Source organism: Aulonocara sp. 'chitande type north' Nkhata Bay, linkage group LG23 (assembly GCF_057382095.1).
Source record: "Aulonocara sp. 'chitande type north' Nkhata Bay isolate Kocher_YH1m ecotype deep benthic linkage group LG23, A_spYH_male_GT1.1, whole genome shotgun sequence".
NCBI classification, from domain to species: domain Eukaryota; kingdom Metazoa; phylum Chordata; class Actinopteri; order Cichliformes; family Cichlidae; genus Aulonocara; species Aulonocara sp. 'chitande type north' Nkhata Bay.
Window position 1 is genome coordinate 45,500,115 of NC_141365.1, and position 22,068 is coordinate 45,522,182.

At 41.8% G+C, this 22,068-nt stretch overlaps 2 protein-coding genes across 2 annotated transcripts in view; both read left to right on the forward strand.

Moving 5' to 3' along the window:
• LOC147302759 (NACHT, LRR and PYD domains-containing protein 12-like) overlaps nucleotides 1–22,068 on the forward strand; it is a 154,278-nt gene that overhangs the window by 111,717 nt on the left and 20,493 nt on the right. The window lies entirely within an intron of this gene.
• The window catches only part of LOC147302761 (NACHT, LRR and PYD domains-containing protein 12-like), a 116,789-nt gene that overhangs the window by 75,244 nt on the left and 19,477 nt on the right, over nucleotides 1–22,068 (forward strand). The window contains exons 5-8 of the mRNA XM_086282110.1: nucleotides 10,033–10,134; nucleotides 11,788–12,023; nucleotides 12,128–13,913; nucleotides 15,983–16,156. Of these exons, the coding sequence (XP_086138236.1) occupies nucleotides 10,033–10,134; nucleotides 11,788–12,023; nucleotides 12,128–13,913; nucleotides 15,983–16,156 (2,298 nt within the window). The remainder of the gene's footprint in view (nucleotides 1–10,032; nucleotides 10,135–11,787; nucleotides 12,024–12,127; nucleotides 13,914–15,982; nucleotides 16,157–22,068) is intronic.

Genomic DNA, 22,068 nt, shown 5'->3' on the forward strand with positions numbered 1-22,068 from the left:
AATGTTTCTTTTAAAGTCTGACGAAAGGAAGGAGCTGCGAGAAGTGTGCCTCTCAACCGGTGGCTCGCTCAATAACGTCTGGCTGTGCAGCTGAAACCTTTTTGACCCACCAACAGTCACACAGAGGCCACAAAATCTCACATGCGGGTTTCACTCTTTCAGGCGGAGTCTCTCTAAGAAATTCTAGTTTTAACTTCAGTTCAAATGCTTCATCTTCTGTGAATCGAGTCAAATTAGAAAAAAACTAAATATAAAACAGGTTTAAATGAACAAAAAAGAAACTCATCTGATCATTGTTAACATACACAGTGAGCACTCATGCAGGTTCATCAAGACTTTGCTTTTCTAAAAAAGATCTAAAGATTTGCATGAGGAAAAACTGAATAACACCTTTAAAATGTTAGTTTTTCCCTTTTTTGTTCGATTGTAACGTGATTAATACAAAATATTTTAAAGAAAACATTTTAAATAAAGAAAAACTTGCCTAATTAATCATTTTATCCTGTGATTTCTTTATTTCGCAATATTTTTTACTGATTAAACATGTTGTTTGTGTCATTGTTACGGCTGCTTTGATGATTTAGGATTCAGTTTTGCTGCATGTTATCATTAAATCCTGTTTCGCCTGGTTTGCAAGAAAAATAACAGGAGACAATGTGATTAGGGCTGAGTATCAATTTCAATTCCTACAACTGCTTCAGTTCCCATTAGTAGTAATACCTACACTTTTTTTGATTTCACTTTTCTAATAGTTTCACAGGCTAATAGTTTTTAAACAGAATAGCACAAACAACATGTATCCCTTTAGAAATCAAACTGTGATACTTCTAAAAGCACATATTCACACCTAGCCACACTAGCACTGTATCAACCCCCAATGTTCCTTTAATGCAACTAGCCCTATAATTATCTACTAGTCACAAACACACTGCAACAGTAAGACTTGTTGATTACACATAGATGATTTATCTACTTTAGGAGCATTTGACTTTTTCTTTAGCGCTCCGAAAAGACACAGAGGCTAATAGTTTTAAATAGAGCACCACAAACAACAACAGGTATTCCTTTAGAAATAAACTTTTCTGGTGTTACTTCTAAAAACTACAGATTCTTAACTAGTCACACTCTGCAACAGTTAGACAGAGTGGGTTACAGTTAGGCCCCCAACAGTCAGCAAAAGAAGTCATAAAACAATAAAAGAGGCTCCCTTTATCAAGAGCATCCCAGCACTCACACATCCCAACTGTAGTTCCATAGTTTTTCCACCTTTTTCATTACAAACAGTTCCTTTATCTTATCTTATCATGTCAGAGGTCAACTGAAACCATGTCCACCTGAACCTCCAAAGGTTTTGCACCTTTTCTTACACCCCACACCTTTATCTCTGCAGGCAGACAATTACACCTCCTACTGACTAACTGTACCTCTATAGTTTCCACCTTTTTTCATTACAAACTGCTCTTTTATCTGTCAATTACACTTTCTACAGACCAACTGAACCTCCATAGGCTTTCCACCTTTCTTCTTTACATCCTACTCTTTTATCTCTACATCTCAGAGCCCAACTGAAACCAAGTCCACCTATATAAAAACACCCTAATCAGAAACCCTGTATTTTTCCTCAGCACTTCACAACTACCGCAAGGTATAGCGTTTTAACTTTTTACTTTTTCGGATCCCAGACACAGCGGTGTGAGGTACTTAGCACACAGTTTGGACATGTAGATAACATCGTTTGTTTGGAACACAGCAGCAGAGAGGTAGAATTCACATGAGTTTAATTGAATCAAACCTCATTTTACGGATCTAAGTGGCTCCTCATCACGAGCCAATTCACCATTTTATTTAAATATCTGAATTTTCGGAATGATGATCCAAGCGGGACACAGAGGCTGCTAGTTTTAACACACCAGAATGCAAATATAAATAAAAGCCTGACTATCCTGAGAGCTGCAGCGACACCGTTCTTTCACACGGATGCCTGGATGTGCGTTGGAGCCGACTTTGCTACCCGCACAGAGCGTTTCTGACCTACGGGCGTTGCTTATACAATAGAGAAAAGCAACAATATAGCGCGTTTCTCTGCTCCAAGACATCCCAGGGCCTTTCACAAGGTAAGCATGTCTGTTATACCCAGAGCATAAATGTCTGTATGTCAGCGCTGATTATTCAAACCCTGTTTAAAATGTGACACATATGTTGTCTGAAAACAAATCCTCTAAATTTGCAAAGTTACTGATTTTAAAATATATTTTCAAATTTTTAGTTGCATGACAAACATATGATAGACTCTTGAGCATATTTATTTATATAGCTACATTCACAATGGTATAACCGTGCTGAATAAAAGATGCCCAAGCACCAATGCACTCTAATGCAAACCTCTAAACTGCATGTTGATAAGTGCATGAAGTATACCTGTGTGTGTGTGTGTGTGTGTGTGTGTGTGTGTGTGTGTGTGTGTGTGTGTGTGTGCGTGCGTGTGTGTGTGTGTGTGTGTGTGTGTGTGTGTGTGTGTGTGTGTGCCCTCACAGAAGGAAGGTCACAGCAGGAGCTTTTCTCGAACGCATTTCCAATCAGTTTTTTACAAGAAGTGTGGCTCATACAACGGTATAAATGTATTCTTTGTGATAACACACCACTAAATATGAAACTCTAAAGATTTTGAGTTCATGCACATTGTGAAACAAGAATCTAAATATTTGTGTCACAATGATTTCTATAAAAGCATTTTGTTTATGGGGATAATGTGACAAATCTTTTGTGACCCTATTAATGATCAGTGGTAATTGAAGAGGAACCCTGGCTCGGGACATTTTCATGACAAGTGTCAGCGCAGACATCTACTAACGAGAGAACATGTTTTATCATCATAAACACGGTGATGTGAAGCATCGTTAAAGTGTCACTTCAGTAATGTTGACTCATGTTTTTAATAATGACTTTAAAACACTAATTTCTGTGGTTTATTTTAAGTTTACAGAATATAACATGTGGTAAGACGACGAGTTTTACTTCTCACTGTCCGTGTCATGTGTATCTATTTATCATGTATGCTACTTTGCCGAAAATGTTTCATTGTGTTCATGAAATAAACCAGACTTTCACTGTCTGCATCTTTTACTGTTTTCTGCTTTTGTTCACTCCAAGTTTGACAAACCTACAGATATCCAGAGTTAACTCACTAACAATGTGGAGCAGTCTCAGTGTATTTAGCTGCTTTTTCCCTGAACACAACCAACTGAGAGAAACGCCTGTAGGCCTCACTTTGGTCATTTTGAACGCTGAAGGAGATTTGTTCCATAGACACCTTATACTAGTGTTTCCTGCACTACTATGTTCTATTTAAATCCAGATTCCTTTTATAGTTTGCAGTGAAATTTGTTAAACCGTTGCTTAATGGGACAGAAGTACAAGTCACTCTTTACTAACACATTTATAGATGAGTTTATTGCTGAACGACACAGCTAGCAGTCTCACACACTCTTTAGGTTTTTCAACTTTTGTGTGTAATGGTTTAGTCTATCAAACCTTACCCTTTTCTCCCCAGTATCACAACAGTGTGACTCCCAAAGTACAGATCAGTAAACAACCAATGATTCTAAATCCAGAACAGAAAGATACAGTTGGAAGATGAATGATTGCGTTTTTATGATGTGTAGTAAAACGACCCCCTCTTCTTCTTCTCTGTGTTGTTGTTGTCCTTGTGCGTGTGCGTGTGTGTGTGTGTGTGTGTGTGCGTGCGTGTGCGTGTGTGTGTGTGTGTGTGTGTGTGTGTGTGTGTGTGTATGCCTTAGAAGTCAAATAATACATTAGCCATACTTAAAAAAACATCTGAATTACATTTAGAACTGAGATTCTAAGTTGTAAGCAGAAATCTTATGCTCAGCCAGAAACATGTTTCCCCACTTTCACAATGCTGAGGTGTCAAATCCACAACCCCCAACAAATGGTTTGTTACACGCGGGTGTGTCATTTTACGGCTTTAATGTTTCCAGCTGATAAGGAGAATGAGTGCATTTCAAATGTGCGTCCAAAGGCTTTAAACATCCGCTTTGTCTGTAACGACAGTATCAAACTACAGAGAATTGTTTTTACTAAAATGAAACATTTTCAGATGAAAATGTTTCATTTTATTTCACTGTAACACCCCCTCAATGCCATTTTTAGGATATTCTTGGTGATCCCATGTTTTCATATTTATGCTTTTGGCACTGAGGGTATCTGATACGCACGTTGTCACTGTGTTTTGTGCTACCAGCTGTGAGGGCTCTGCTTTTGCTTTGAGCAGTCTGTTTTTATTTTGTCTCGCGAGTGTGTGTTTTTCAAACGAGATCCTCCTCAGTTTGATTTTGTTACCACAAACTTTGTGTGAAGTTCACAACAGAGGTAAAGAGATTTAAACACACCAGTTTAAGGACGCAGCGATTGGACCAGCTGCACAGGGCTGGTGAAGCAGAGAGTGTCGGGGGAGATGTGCAACAGAAGCAGAGGGAACATTTTACAAGATGATAAATGGCACATTTAGGTGATTAAGGATTTGTTGACAAGATTAAAAGACACGTCCGTCAGAGTTCAACAACATTACAGTTTGATTAAATAAAAAGTTTTTAAACTACACAAGGGTCATTTTCTCCTCTGATAGTAATCATATTAAACATGTCAAGAAAGAAAGAGTATAAAGAAAAATAGTAAATGTGTCTAATTAAACTCTTCCTGTGAACCTTATATCATCCTTTAATATGTTCGGTGTTACAAACTTGAAGAAGCACAGAAAAGATCATCAGACATTAATCTAATCAGTTTTCAGCCTTCATTCATATTGAAAAGTTGAAATCTTCCCTGCTAGACCCAAGTGCAGCGTTTAACACCGTTGGCCAGAACATTTTATTACAGCTATTATTAAATGGAGAGTCCTCTTCACACACTGAGGTTAATTATGAAGCTCCACAGGCTTCTGTGCAAAGACCAGTTCTGTTTACATTATACGTGCTTTAGAAGACATAGCATACATTTTCACTGCTATGCATATGATACCCGCTTTTATTGGTTAAACTGCCGGGATGTCTTAGACACATAATGAGCTTTAATTTTCTGCTTCTAAGTTCAGATAAAACTGAGGTTATTGTAACGGGGCGTAAAAATCTTAGAAACACTGTGGCTAACACGATCCTTACTCTGGATGGCATTGCCTTAAGCCGCCTGTTGCAGTCATTTGGCACATTATAAGTCAAATTGAAGCACACGATCCCAAAGCACAACATCAACATTTATTTATATACAAAAATGAAAATTCTTTTTACAGAAAAGAATTGTAACTTCACAATATTGCATTAAGATGAGCAGACAGATTTTAATCTCAGCATCGTGCACACAGATTTTTCAGGACACTGGAAGAGTTCCTGCCGTGGATTTAGATGTTAGTGTTGTGTGGATGATCCCATTCTGTGATCTTTGTGTTACTAACACTGATGCTTTTACACTTTAGGACCCTCGAGACCTCTGCTGCTCAGCCGTCCTGATCGCTGCCTCCACTTTAACCAGAGGCTGTAACCTCTGATCATTTCACCTGCACCGGCAGTAAAACTCTTCTCCAGAACCAAACGTGCCATAAACCCATCACAGCTTCATCATCAGCTCAGTCTCAGCAACATGCAGACGACCGAGCAGCAGAAACTCTGCAGGGAACGTCTGAAGTCTGTTCTTCAGTTTTCCCAGCTCACTGTTTATTGAACATGAGACAGAAAAATAACTTCACCTTTAATGTGAAACTTTTATCGCCTGTGACATGTTTGCAGGAAGTTTTCATGCTGTGATTTAGTGTCACAGCCATAAATATCACACAAGGTAAAAACTACAAGTCCCAGCATCCTCTGTGTTTAGGGAGGAGCAGTGAAAGTGAAAGTGTTGATCCTCCGTTCAGAGCAGCAGGAGGAGGAAGGTGGAGCTGAGGCAGGCGAGTGTTAACATGAATATGTTTCTTCTTATGACATAAAATAATTCCACGCTGTTCGTGTCTGTGGGTGAAACGTGAGGCCGGTCGGCTGCTCTGAGCGCTGGTTTCCTGTAAGTAGAGAGGAAGTGAGTTTAGCTGAGAGAGCAGGAGGAGAGTGAGAGCTGTGCTGAGGCAGCTGAGTGTTAACACCGCTCTGACATTACTGTGTCTCTGTGGCGGGAACAACAGGCTCCGTCAGTGGAGGCAAAAATAATCAGACTTTGGTTTTTCAAAGGAAACTACTTTATGTTGGGAGAAGCCGCGCGCTCATTGGATAACGACTTGTCAATCTCAAGTTATTAGCCAATGAGCGCGCAGGTTCACAGTAAGACCCGCCCTTATCACGACGGGTTTTAAAACTAAAATGGCGACAGAAACTCGGTGAGTGGAGTTCAGGCTGACTTTATGAAAGTGCGACGTTTGAGCCACTTCCTGTTCTCAGTCCCGGCGTCCTGATCACCGAGGTTTCTGTTGCTCTGATATCTGATATTGATTATATCGGTAAACAGGCTGTAGGCAGAAACATCAGGTCTGATCTGAAAATCCCTTCAGAAACAAACTTTAAGAGTTTTATGTCCGTGAGGCTGTAAAACTGTAACGTGTCCTGTGATCTATAAACACTCTGTGATGAATAATCTGAAGTCATTTTGAGCCTGACAGTAGTTTCCTGTCACAGAGCAGAAGCTGCAGGCAGTTTTTGGCACCTTTATATTTAATTTATTCCAAAATAAATCAATAAAGGTAGAAAAGAACTCTCAGTGACATTAAAAATCTATTTTTAAAGACAGATGTGACCAAGTGCAACAAATATAAGATGAGATGTTTACAGATATTTGAAGTATTGATCATATGTAGAACACAGAGCAGGTCCAATAACAGAGTCATCCTGCTCACAAACAGCAGTTTGGTTTCATGAGCTCACTTCCTGCAGTGATCCTCAGCTTCTCTCCAAAGGAGCCGTAACATGTGGGCTCCTCACCATGATGATGATCCCAAACACACTGAGTTCCTTCATCCACCTGATCATGTACTTATTAAATAATGTGATGTTTTTGGTGTTTTTTAAAGACTTTGAGCCTCTAAAATAACTGGTTTGGACTTTAGGGCCAAAGCTCCAACATTAGAAAGCCGTCAGTGTGATGCTTCCAGTACAACAGCACCTCTGAGTGTGTGTGTTTACCTCTCAGACTAACTCCACCCTGACATCAAGAAGATGGAGGAAGAGGACGGAGCAGCATCTGCAGCATCCAGCTGTATGTCTGTGAGGAGTGACGGAGTTACACAAACACCTCCACCTTACAGTCATGGACCTGCAGCAATAATGTAAGAACACTACTAACTTTATTAGTCATTTCAACATAACCATGACAGAATCATTGATCTGTGATTGGTTCAAACTGTTTGATCTGAGTTTGCTTTTTATTGACTTGTTTTCTTGCTAAGATCTGAACTCTGTAAGTTTAAGTGAAGTCAGTGCAGCAGAATCAGAGAGAAGAGCTGAGAACAAACTGAGTTCATTCAGAGACAGAAAAAACCGCTGATGATTGGCTGACCTGTCGGCGTTATGAGGCAGACACAATATCACAGAGGGATCAGCTGATCATATGGCTGTCAGAGAGAACTGATCAGTTATTGATGTTTGTGTTTGCAGAGGTCAGAGGTCACAGTCTCCAGTATCCAGCTGTGTGTCTGTGAGGAGTGACTGGTCCAGAGAAAATCCTCCACACTTCAGTCATGAACCTGCAGCAACAATGTTCTTCAATCATGGAGCTCAGCTGACCATGTAAGAGAGCTGCTGACTCAGAGTTCAAAGGTTGTTTCTATAAATGTTCTACCAGTGACATCATAACTTAACCTCACACTGGTCTGTGTATGAAGTATCATTTAGTGGCAGTTGTTAAAGTTGTATAATGATGATGCTAGTTTGGGGTGTATTTTCCTGCTGATGCAAATGCATCTACTTTGCCCTTTGTCTGGTGCTTTGGACAAAGACGTCCAATGAAACTCAGAACAACACAGTTTGCACCACCAGCAGGCAGAGGAAGTGGCTGACATCCAGAAATCCTACCAGTGGCTGAACAAAGCTGGACTGAAAGACAGCACAGAGGCACTAATCATGGCAGCACAGGAACAAGCTCCGAGCACAAGACCCATAGAGCCCGGGGTCTACATGGGTCTTTTTGGGGGGGTTGTGTTGTATTAATAGTGACTTTGTTTCTTTGGACCAAAATCTTTTGTTTTTCAGTTCAGTTGCAACATTGACTAACACTAATGCAGGGGTCGGCAACCTGCGGCTCTTTAGTCCTTACAGTGCGGCTCCTCGTGGTTTGGGAAAATAAATTAGAAGTATTTAGCTGAAGTGTATTTTATTTATGTTCTTTTTTAACTTGTAGTTCTAAATTGGAAGATTATTGTGATATTGAAATATAAAAATAAAATTATATTTTATTATTTTTTCATCGTTCAAATAAGCGTCACACTCGCGGAAGCCGGTGTACCCGCCGAAACGCCGTGCATTTATCGAGACTTTCAGCCCCAGGTAGGCCAATTATGGATCTTCGGATCCACATTATGTCAGCAGCTGTTCTCCACCGTGAACTATGTTAAAAACAAACACCGCTCACGCCTCACAGACGACAGCTTACAGTCCTGTAAAGATGAAAGTGACTTCGTACAGCCCCGACCTGCAGACGCTGTGCGCAGAGGTTCAGGAGCAGAAGTCCCGTTGTAAACATATCACGGCAGACCCGACGATGTTTGCATGAACTCGCTTTTCAGCTTCTCTTTATTGACCACTTTTCACACACGGTTGCTGTACGCACACAGCCGGCTGTAGCTTTGCAGCTCACAGCCCGACACACACCAACACAACAGCACAGACGTTAAGGCGGCGAGGCGTGATTGCGGGTGCCGCTCAGGTGCGTCCGCCTCCCCTGCAGCGGCGCTGCAGACCACGCCCCGCCACACACATTAACCAGGTAAAATACATATTTAGGCAGAATTTTGCAAATATCTATTTTTCATCTTTCAGCAGCATAGAGCTTTTTTTCCAATTATTTTTTAAAAGTCAGGTCAAGGCTCCAAAAGCCCAAAGGAGATATAAGGGTGGCGGCTCACAGCAGTTTTTGTTTGCTACATCATTTTAGTTCAGCTGGGTGTCTTTCCTTTGGTTATATTTCTTTAAGAGTTCAAATGTGTTCATTACATAAATAACATGTAATTTTCTCTGTAGCACTTCATGGATTTCATAAGCAACACACCTTAGTTGTTCACACAAAGCATAAAGGTAAAAAACAGTATATACAGTGTTATCTTCATTCTAGATGTCAAAAAGTATTTGTGGCTCCCAGTGTTTTCTTTTGCGTGGAAACTGGCTCCAAATGGCTCTTTGGGTCCTGAAGGTTGCTGACCCCTGACCTAATGGTATATTTGTTTTAGCTGGATCGTTCTATAAAAACATGAATCAAATCTGAGAAAAGTTTCCACCTGACCTGTTGAATGTTATTGAAGCCAGAAGTTTGCCTTCATACTGTGTTTCTTGCATGCCTTTTGTGGTGTACTAATTGATGTGAAATGAATGCAATGTGGTTGTGTTTGCAGAGGTCAGAGGTCACAGTCTCCAGTATCCAGCTGTGTGTCTGTGAGGAGTGACTGGTCCAAAGACAGACCTCCAGTCTTCAGTCATGAACCTGCAGCAACAATGTTCTTCAATCATGGAGCTCAGCTGACCATGTAAGAGAGCTGCTGACTCAGAGTTCAAAGGTTGTTTCTATAAATGTTCTACCAGTGACATCATAAATGATTCCTAATGGTGGTCCGGGTACGATAATGCTAGTATCAATCGTAGTAGTAATGCAATCCAAGGTAATGATTTCTTCTCTGCTGCTGTGAACGTCTCTGCAGCCGTCTGTACTCTAATCTGAGACAACTATTACTGACAGAAACCATCACATCATCCAGTTTGTGTGTTTGCAGCTGCTTAAAAGATTTTAAACAGAGATTAATCAGTAATTCATGTGATGTGTTTGTGTTTGCAGAGGTCAGAGGTCACAGTCTCCAGCATCCAGCTGTGTGTCTATGAGGAGTGACTGGTCCAAAAACAAACCTCCAGGCTTCAGTGATGAACCTGCAGCAACAATGTTCTTCAATCATGGAGCTCAGCTGACCATGTAAGAGAGCTGCTGACTCATTTACGGGTGTTTGAAATTCTGTGACCACTTTGTAATTTTAGTTTATATTTTAAAAGTGTTTTTATTTGTAGTTGCCTGTATTTTTATTACACTGTGTGTAACGTGGTGGTTTGTGCTGTTTGGGATCGTTTTGGTGTATTTGTGTCAGAACATCAGATAAATGATTTCATCACATTTTAAAAGAAAGTATCAGGATAATAATCTGAACTGAGTCATCAGAAATAGAAAGATGGTCTCAACAGGCCACTGAGCTGATCTCCAAAGAAATGCAGAAGATTGAAGAGTCCGAGGCTGTTTATTTGTCACAGGCATCGTCATACACGTACAACACAGTGAAATGTGCTGAGCTGCTCCTGTGACTGGACAAAACATTATAAACAATCATTAAATGAAATAATGAAACATTGTGCAGATGTAATGTTAAAGTGCTTTGTGCCACATTAGCACAGCATGTACTGACAGAGCAGTGCAAGCAGAACAAAGCAAATGAGCAAAGTGATGTAAACAGAGTAACTGAACAGAGTGAGCAGAGTAATATCAGCAGTAATGAAGCAGCAGGATCAGTGTAGCAGCGTGTGACGTCATAATGAATCAGGTATGATCTGAAATATGACAGTGAGACAAGAACATGATGTAAGGTCCTGTTGAAACCCTGATGGTGATGCTATGAGGGGAGCATGTTCTGATTTAGGACTTGGATGGTCTGAGGATAGAAGCTCCTCTCTGTTTGTGTCCTGATGGTGCAGAAGCTTCTGCCTGATTGTAGAAGGAGCTGAAGCCAGCATCATCCCAGAGGTGAAGCTCCTCTGTGTGCAGACCTGAGGTCAGATTCCTCCAGGCTGATGTTCAGGATCTACAGAAACGTGTGGTTGTAGTTATTGCTGCACTGTGTGCTGACAGCAGATACTCAGAACAAAGCGCTGCACACGTGTTCTTTACAAACATCTGTACATATAAAATATGGATCATGGCAGTGAATGAACACGTTTCTGTCATTTGTTTCATTGGCTTCTTTTTTCTGCCTGTGTTCATGTGATTCATGTCTAACACATAAACAGGTTTGTAATCAAACATCACATCATCAGGGAGGCATCATGAAACAAAGTTACTGCTGGAGGCTGAACTCAATTTGGTGGCAATGTTCAAAAATATCACTCAGATCATTTCAAAGCTTTTAGTTCTTCTTCTTTACTTCTGTAAAAGAATAGAAAGGAAATCAGAACCCAGAAGTTCACTTCCTGATGACTGAACTCTTTCAAAATAAAGCTGAAAGCTCTGAATGTGACACCGCTGCTCCACCACAGTTTTTAGAGGAGGTCAAAGGTCAGTTGAAAGTGATGGATCCCAAACTTCCAGTACATCCAGTGAAGGACATAATCAGCTCTGTGATGAAGGCTTTTGCTGTGGAGTTTGTAGGCTGATCACTCTGTGTTTAATAAGACCGGCAGGAACAGCAAAGGAAACTTGGATTCTGAACTCAAACACAAGTTTCTCCACTTTGACTTTTCTCTGTGACCATCAGAGCTTCTACACAGTGTCATCAAATCTGGATGTTTGTCACTGACAGTCAATGATTTTAGTGATAAAGAAATGTGTTCACAGAGGGAGGAAGAGGAGTGGTGTCTGTGAGGAGGAGCAGCTGTCCTGCTGTGCTTTGTGTCAGGACGTCCTGAAGGATCCAGTCTCTACCAGCTGTGGACACTGGTTCTGCAGACAGTGCATCTCCTCATACTGGGACCAGTCTGCTTCATCAGGAGACTGGTCCTGTCCCCAGTGTGGAGAAAGATCCAGAAGCAGAGCTGGACTGCAGACAGCCAGTCAGAGCAGCTGTGTACAAAGTAAGACTGAACATCTGTCTGCTGATGGACTCATTTCTGAAAACTGGACTTCTTGTTGTTGTTCAGACATTGAAGAGTTTTCTTTCTGTTTTTCTTTCTTTCAGCAGATGTTGGTCTGCAGGAGGTTTTAGATGAACATAAGATCAGTCTGAGGAGGAGATGTGAACGTGTGACTGAAGGAAGTGATGAAACAGGAAGTAGAACCCTCCTCAACAGGATCTACACTGAGCTCTACATCACAGAGGGACAGAGTGAAGAGGTTCATAGCCAACATGAGGTGAGGCAGCTGGAGACAGCTTCCAAGATGGACGCCCTCCATGACACTCCAATCAGGTGCCAGGACATCTTTAAAGCCTTACCTGACCAACAGAGACCCATCAGAGTGGTTCTGACCAACGGCGTGGCTGGTGTTGGAAAAACCTTCTCAGTGCAGAAGTTCACTCTGGACTGGGCAGAGGGCTTGGAGAACCAACATGTCAGTGTGGTGGTTCTGCTTTCATTCAGGGAGCTGAACCTGATCAGAGAGGAGCAGTGCAGTCTTCTGGAGCTGCTCCATGTTTTCCATCCAACACTACAGAAGGTCACAGCAGAGAAGCTGGCTGTCTCTCAGCTTTTGTTCATCTTTGACGGCCTGGATGAAAGCAGACTTTCATTGGATTTCACCAACAGGAAGCTGCTGTCTGATGTCACACAGAAGTCATCAGTCAGCCAGCTGCTGACAAACCTCATCCAGGGGAATCTGCTTCCCTCGGCTCTCGTCTGGATAACTTCCCGACCTGCAGCGGCCAATCAGATCCCTCCTACATGTGTTGACAGGCTAACAGAAGTACGAGGCTTCACTGACGCCCAGAAGGAGGAGTACTTCAGGAGGAGATTCAGTGATGAAGAGCTGTCCAGCAGAATCATCTCCCACATGAAGACATCCAGGAGCCTCCACATCATGTGTAGAATCCCAGTCTTCTGCTGGATCACTGCTACAGTTCTGGAGCACATGTTGACTACAGAGCAGAGAGGAGAGCTGCCCAAGACCCTGACTGACATGTACTCACACTTCCTGCTGGTTCAGACAAAGAGGAAGAAGAACAAGTACCACGAGGGACATGAGACGAGTCCACAGGAGCTGACGGAGGCTGACAGGGAAGTTCTTCTGAAGCTGGGGAGGCTGGCGTTTGAACATCTGGAGAAAGGAAACATCATGTTCTACCAAGAAGACCTGGAGCAGTGTGGTCTGGATGTGACAGAGGCCTCGGTGTACTCAGGAGTTTGTACAGAGATCTTCAAAAGAGAGTGTGTGATCTTCCAGAAACCAGTCTACTGCTTTGTTCATCTGAGCATCCAGGAGTTTCTGGCTGCAGTCTACATGTTCCACTGTTTCACCAACAGGAAGTCAGAGGTGCTGAAGGACTTCTTGGGAAAAAAATACAAAGAGTCATCTCTGGATGATTTTTTGATGGAAACACTAATAAAATCCTTCAGGAGTAAAAATGGTCGTCTGGACCTGTTTGTCCGCTTCCTTCATGGCCTCTGTCTGGAGTCCAACCAGAGACTCTTAGGAGGTCTGCTGGGTCAGACAGAGAACAGTCCAGAAACCATCCAGAGAGTCATCAAGAATCTCAAAGAAAGGAAGACAAAATCCTCTCCTGACAGAAGCATCAACATCTTCCACTGTCTGATGGAGATGAACGACATCTTATTATCTCAGGAGATCCAAGAGTTCCTGAAGTCAGAGAACAAATCAAAGAAACTCTCTGAGATCCACTGCTCAGCTCTGGCCTTCATGCTGCAGATGTCAGAGGAGGTTCTGGATGAGTTGGACCTGAAGAAGTACAAAACATCAGAGGACGGACGACAGAGACTGATTCCAGCTGTGAGGAACTTCAGAAAGGCTCGGTGAGTCCAGATGTGATCATTAATATTATCAGTTGGTGATAGTTTAGTTACTCAGTCATAAACTGCAATCATTTCTTATTTGAGGTCACACTAGGGCTGCCACAAACGATTATTTTTGTGATTATTTGACTAATCAGATCAAAAATAAAACATACAGCTTATTGCACCAGCATGCATCTGCTGTTATGTAACTATCATTAGCTTACAGCTTAGAGTTTTTAAGGTATGTGCTAACTAAAAATAAAGACCAGATGATAGTTTATTAAACTTTTAATGAAATTTGCAGATTGTAGCAACAAACAGAAAGGCCCCCAAAATGTGTGCCGAGTTCTTCAGTGTGATTTCTCCACGATGAAAGCACACTGTGCTCCACATGGTTATGAAGATCTTTGTTAACCACATTAGCTTCACATTAGTAACTTTGTCCTCGACAGCTCGGCCATCTTCAGAACCTGCCCAGAAATTTAACTGCACATGTGCAGTGGCTCCAGACGTGGGGTTGTCCTGCATAGTCAGTGGTGTCAGTAGATCATTAAGTAAAATAATATGTTACTAGATTCCTTTGAAAGAGCAACCATGGACGACAAAGCTGGGCGGAGTCTGCTCTAAGACACCAAATGAGCAAATGTTTGCTGACCTGTATCAGTGATCACCTTTTTGTTGGCCTGGTCCCCCAGTCCTCCCACTCCCCCCGGTCCTCGGTGGATGCTGTCACTTCCTCTGACACTGGCTCACCATTTATGTTGTGTCAAAAATCAAACGTGAAGATCTAATTTACTCTAAACTCTCTGACTGTTACTAATATAGTCATAAAATATGCAACAACCACTGGAGATGGAGATGAAGCTTCAACTTGCATAAAATAGTTTATTAAAATCAGTTTGAATAAACCCAAGGCTCAGAGCAAAAGAGACAAAAGCGCCCCCAAGTGGTCAGACAATAGACAAACAGAATAAACCCTATCAAAGACAAACACGCTGGAAGCATCTTTTCTAACACTCCAGTATTTATTAGCATTTAGTATAAATTTATTGTGACTTTGAAGACGTTCAGTGTTTCCTTTGGTATAACGGAGGTCTGACTACAGTCCAGTAAACACACTGATTAGGATTATAGATTAAACTGCAGTAATACTTTCACAGTGTGCAGTGATGCACAGGTCGAGTGGTTTTACACTGAAATTCTCAACAACAGGAAACTATAAGAATTTGTTACTCTAATAATAAACATAGAAGAAGAAAAACATTTTTCATTTAGAGTTGATGAATATAAATGAATTTGAACTTTACAAACCAATCAAAGACAAACTGATCCACGTGAGTTTATAACAATATTCAAAGGCTGCTGCTGGACACAGACAGGTAACATCATTTTGACTTGCTGTCACCTGGATCTGGAGTCATAAACACTGAAGCGCTGAACATTAATACAAGTCTGTTTCTGCCAACTAGTGATAAACCTGCAGACTAATGGCTCAGAAAGCTAAAACGAGCCAATCATTTCTGTGTTTAGTTCCCCTGAAATCAGATGTGATATCAGCAGCTCTGAGTTCATTCATCATTATTGTCCAGTGATGAGATTTCTGCTCCGTTTGGTGACAGTCAGCAGATTTTTCCTGAGTGTGGACGTGAACAGTCGTACCTGACAGCAGCAGGTAGCAAACAGAGATCGTCTTTCCAGCTGGAACTCTTCACTGAGCTGAGCTCATTCAAAATGTTCTAGATTCAAGACAGGAAACAGTCCACATGTGTGTCTTCACTCTGACTCTGGATCAGATCTCACTGACAGACTGTGGACATTATGGAAGCCTAAATGTGACACCATCTTCCTCCTTCATCTGCAGATTAAAGCCAAACAAAGATTCTCATTAAAAGTCTGCAGGTCTGAGAGAGACTCAATCGTTGTGTCATGTCAAACACAGTAAGAGGAGCTGAAGCACAGATGTGAAGAGCAGATGTTCATCAGATTATGACCTCACTCTGTTTTGTCTTCATATACATTCAGTCTGTGTTTATAATGCAGACTTTCTGCTTTTATAATAACACATTTTGTATTTTCTATGATCACAGACTGGCTGACTGTGGACTCTCAGGGACTCACTGTGAAGTTGTGGCCTCGGCTCTGAAGTCCATCCCCTCCCATCTGACAGAACTGGACATGAGTGAGAACAAGCTGCAGGATTCAGCAGTGAAGCTTCTGTGTGCTGGACTGGAGAGTCCAAACTGTCGACTGGAGACTCTGAGGTGAGTTCACTGACTGCAGCTGTTGTTGTTTTTCTATATTTCTGATCTTTGATATTTGAAACGTTCTTTAGTTCCTAAATGTTCAGGATGTGTCTGAAGACAAATGTGAAGAAGTTTGAGTGCTTTCAGAAATGTTGTGTCTTTCCAAACGACTGAACAACAGTTTTTCCTCTTGGCTCCAAATAGAAGTGACAAACTTGAGCAGGGTTCATTTAAAGGCTGACAGAAGTGGAGTGGTGACGGGGAGATGTTTGACAGGACAGCTTTTCAGCCTCCACAGGTTCATGTTGTGCTCCATCAGTCAGTGAAGATGAAGTCAGTACTGGTGAGGCTGTAGAGTGTGTGAGGGATGTGAATGAGGCTGTTGGAGATCTGATGATAGCAGATAAAAACAGGCTGCAGAGACTTTGAGCTTGTGTGGAAACAGACAGAGAAAAGAAAGACATGAATGTCAAAGCTAATAAAGGTGAAGTTAGGAGCTGTGATGATGTTCATGTATCAGAAGCTGATCGGGCTGCTACAGAGACGACCCACACAGCTGCTGTGGTGAGGTTTGTGTTAAAGCAGAGGAACACAGGCCCACACATGACAGCAAAGCAGGTTTCAGGCTCTGTGAGAGGATTTCAAACAGAAGCTGGAGAAGAGAAAGGACTACAGAAAGAAGGCAGCTGAGACCAGTCCAAGTGTTTCCATGGAGCCCAGTCTAACATTCATTTATACACTAACGTACAGAAGTGAACGGGAAAATGAATCCATAGTTTCAAATGTAGAAATAGTTCTCAGTTCATTTACAGAGTTTAATACATTTCATGAGGAAATGTTCAAAACAGCAGCTGAGAAGAAATCTGCTTCACAAAGTTGGATCCAATTCCAATAGTTTGTGATGCACTTTAACGCAGCGTGAGCAGTTCACTGCCTAACCCCACAGAGACTGTCAGTCTGGACTTTTCTTTATTTCTATTGGCTGTCAGTGAGATTTCAGAGCAATCAGAGACTGTGGGTCTGTGTATGAAGTATAATTCATGTGCAGTTGTTGAAGTTGTAGAATGAGAAATGGCAGTTTGGGGTATTTCCTGCTTTCATTGTCCTGCTTGTGCTGATGAAAATGTTTATTGACGTGTGAATTCATTCTTCAACGCTCGATTCTGCCTGAACAACGAGAAACTTTGCTTATTTTTGTGTAACACAATTCAAAGTAGGGCTGGGTATCGTCACTGATTTCTAGAATCGATTCGATTCAATTCGATTGGAATCTGGGAAATGTTGCCTCAGACAGTCAGAAATATTATAATTCAGATCAGTATATTTACATATTTTTGTATCTATAAAAGGGAAGCTGGCACTTTCGAGACTTTATCAAAGGTGTGAGCATCACAGCAGAGGCCTTTGTGTCAAAGTAGCTGAAGATAAAACACAGAAAAACATGAAGCTGATTTTTCTGGGATTTTATAAAAATATTCTGCAGTAGATCAAAAACACATAAACATTACCTGATGCTGCTGAAGTGAAGCAGAGCAAAGTTACACCGTTTTTATTACAAACACAGCGTTTTGCAGTTTTGCATAATTTTAAAAAGTTTAAATTTGTTCAGTATTGAACGGCAGAAATGAGGCTTTCTTTTCGAAAGTAAGTAAAAGGAAAAAAAACAGCGGCCGACAGCGCTGTAAACAACGGTAGACTTGTGCGTAACAAGCAAGTGAATAATGCAGAAAACAGATTTTTAGACGGGAAACTGTTCTTGAAGTACAAAGAGAGAGAGAGAGAGAGCTGTGCATGAAGTGTGATTTTTATCCTGGTGGAAACAAACAGCAAAAGTCAGAGTGAGTTCATGACGATGTTTATGTGAAGCGTAGTTTGGATCTTCTTTTGCTGCTGGTTCAGTCAATATTGTTTGGAGAGAGATAAAACTAACAGCTTTAGAATCAGTGTAAAAAGGACGTAATAGAATAGAATAGAATAGAATAGCCTTTATTGTCATTGTACAGAGTACAACGAAATTGGAGTGCCACTCCCTTGGTGCAAGATTCAATAATAAATATAAATGTAAAATATAAAAAGTACAATAAAACAATCGCAAGTATTCAAACAATAGTAAGTAAGATATATGCAGGATAGCAGCATTAATATAATGACAGTATGAATAGCAGCATAATATAATGGCAGTGACGGTATGGTATAGCTAAGCAGGTTCAAACAGGTTAAACACAAAGCTCGGAGCCGCTGAAACATCAGAATCAGCGAGCTGTCGGTTTTCAACCCCGACCGTGTCCGTGCCATCGGGTGAGAAAAGCGACATCTCACTGATTCTGATTCGCGGGTCGCGCTGTGTGTTTAAGTCTTTGTGCAGAATCCGTGTTCCTGCTCTCATTTACTGTCTTAGCTGTTGTTGAGATTTTGTGAGATTTCACTAGAAATTCTGGAATTTCAAGCAAAATAAATTTATATTAAAAAATAGATTCAGGATTTTAATTAATCGATTTTACGTTATCCAAGCCAGAATCGATTTTAATCGATAAATCGATTATAAAAACCCACCCCCTAAAAGCAACCTATCAGACCCATTAAACACTAACATAGATGAATACTCAGATTTAAACCTTTATTGTTTCACAAAGGGTTAAAAAGGGAACGTCCACAGTTTAGACTGCAGCAGATTTTATTAAAGCAGTTTGACAGGAAGTAAAGCAAAAACACAAAGAATAAGTGTTTCACATATTAATACATATAACATAATAATAAAAGAAAAGCAAAATAATGATACAAAAGAATGAAAAAGTTGTCCAGAGCAGCAGGATGTCTGAGGTCTGCAGAAACACAAAAACACAGCAGCTAAAAATAGTTGTTGAAAGAAAACGAGGTGGGAGCTGCTGATTCCTGAGCTTTGATACTCGATTAGCTTCAGTAGTTATTCCCATCACTGCTGTAGGAGCTACATTTAGTCACAGCTGATTGTCTCCTTTGACCAATCAGAAGACTACTGTTGTAAAAACAAGCAGACAAAGAACCAATGAGAGTGAAGAACAGGATAAAGAGCTCGTGTGATGGAGGCAAAGCAATAATCAGCAGACTGTAGCAGTTTCTATCTGGATGAAAGTAGAAGGAGCTCAGCGGAGCTCAGTCCCATATCTTTGGTTAGAAACAACATCAGTGATTTCCTGCTGCTCGAGATGATTCCAGCAGCTCTCATTACAGCAGCTGATGAGAGAAACAGCTGATGGCTCACAGCTCGTACACTGTTGGATCTCCAGATGTTCACGTGGCTGAAGTCTGTGAAGAAACTGTGGTCCACGTAGTTCACACGGCCTCAGATTGGACCGAGCTCCCTGGATCACTGCAGCATCCTCAGCTGGTACATGGACGTCTCTGCTCCTCAGTCTTGGAGCCCCTGCAGGTCCGTCCACACCACCGGGGTCTTCTCACTCACCTTTCCTTTGTCCTCGTCCTTCATCGGCCGTGCTGTGTCTTTGTTCCTGCGGTGTTGTTCCCACGATGCAGCGCTGATGTTCCCTCCTTGAATGCACAACAAGTACGGTGCTGGTCTTTCTCGGGTGGAGCAGAGACAGATTGAAGTCTTTCAGGCTTTAGTGCCGACTTCCCTGACAGAGGCTGGACTCCATGGTCTGCACAGGAGGCTTCTACACTGTGTGGAGGTGACTCCTGGACTTGAAGACAGGCTGCAGGTACATGTGTGATGAAGAGGAGCTACAGCAGTGTGATGGAGCTGCAGGTGTGAAGGAAGTCCTGCTGTCCTGTCCCACCCTCATCTTTGCTTCCTCTGTCTTCTGTGGACTTGTCCTCCTGTTTCAGAAACAGCACTGCTTCATGCCGAGGGTGGACGGGAGCGTTGGCTCTGATTCTTTTACCGTCCACCACAAGGAGACACTGATGCTGACCTCCTGATTCATCTGCATGTGTTCTGCTTCACACTGCTCACCTCCACCAAAGACTTCACAAACATCTTCTTTCTTTGAGTCCAGTTTGTCCCACAAACACTTCCAAATCTCCTCCTCTGAGATTCTGCAGCTTCTTGCAGTGTGACTCAGCTGACTTCTGACAGACCACAGACTGGCACAGCATCCACATGTGTCTCCTTTCAAACAGGCTCTTGATGTTTCCTCCCACATCATTCTGGCCTCTCAGTCTCCTTTGTTCTCCAGCTCTGTAGCTCCAGCTGGTGAAGCTTCAGTTTTCCATGTTGGTAACAGTAAACTACAGCCTCTGCTGTCAGCTGGGTAACTAAACAGAGCTGCAGCACGTCTCTGCGGTGGTGCTACATCCAGCCTGCAGACGGCCGTCTACATGTTGTAGTGGTTTACAGTCACCAGGGGGCGCTGTCCCAGCCATGCAGGCAGTGGGCTGCTCTGCTTGTGCTGTTGTTGGTGAAGCTGAAGTGAAAGCGAGAGTTAAAACCCTGAACAGTGTCCACTGAGCTTCTCATGCTATTCTGATGCTCAAAGAAGTTTAACAGGAAGGACGACTCGTCCATCAGGCGTCCAGCTGTCCGTGACCGTGTCCACAGCAGAGTGTGACCGAGGCTTCATGCTAACACGCACACTTAAAGCTAATACCACCACGAGCAGCTGCTCAGTGGATTTGGAGGACAAATGTCTGCAGCTTCTCACAGGCAGTATGCAGAATGTGGATCTCCACAAAGACTGTGGAGAGCTCGTCCCACACTCTAAATCCACACTTGTCTGCACAAAACTTCTCACACGTTCCCGTCACAAGTGTCTTCTAAGTGAAGCTACCAGGTTCAGGTCCAGCTTGTTTATCTGGAGCTGCAGGAGATGATCCATCCTCACAAAGCAACACAGCAGATATGCAAACACACAACACAACCAAAGGATTCTCTCTGCATGTCTGTGGCTGATGCTGCTGGAACGAAGCTGTTTGAAACCTTGTTGTTCTGCACTTTGGGACCAGAAGAGGAAACTGAAGCTCTGTGCAGAGGGTCCAATGGAAGCAGCCAAGCGCTGTAAGTGTCTGCTGTACAGGGATGCTGGTTCAGCTGTGGCTCAGTTTCACAGTGTGACTCAATAAAAGCAGCAGGAAATCAAAGCTTGATGCTTTCATCAGTGTGGAAATAAGAAAGTTTCCTGTGACAGACGCTGGAGCTCTTTCACTCTCAGCTTCACAGTTTCAGCTTCAAACTTCTTCCAACATGTTTCTAACACGGCCACATTCCACCTTAATGGAGCTGATATCTTGTGCATCAGCACATTTTCTAAAGGCAGCGATCACATCTTTAGTTTTGGATGTTTAACTGCAGATTGTTTATGTGTTTATAGCACATTAATTACAGCAGCAGCGTTGACCACAGTGCTGTACAAGAATCCAAAATAACTATTAAAATAACTCCTAATATTAATATCACACATCAAATATCAAATAACTCTCATGCTGTATTAAAAGCCAGTGAATACAAATGTGTTTTAAGAGCAGATTTACAGAGACTGACAGCAGGAGCTGGGGCTGTTCGATAGAACGATGTATATATGATGACCATATGAAAACGTCTATCGTTTCATATCACGCTCTTTGTTTCCTGCTTATGTGTTTGTGTTTTCCAGATAAAGCTTTCAAAATAAATCTGAAGATCCTGTTGAGAGTTTTCAAAATAAACACAATACAGTACTGCGGTCGCTCGTTTATCGAGTTACGTTCTAAAAATAAGTCTCAGAATGAAGTAGCAGCTTTATGTTTTACAAGTATTATAGAAGTTTTAAGGCAGTTAAACCCTCACTGCACACTTTCTACACTTTTCTCAGACAGGCATGAACATTTTCACACTTTTCTCTCTTGTTTAAACAAAGTTCAAACCTTCATAGAAAAATAAGTTCATTATTAAAGAGTGAAAGCAAAGTGTTTCTGAAACGTGTCAAATCAGCCTTTGCTGGCATTAAATGAGCTTG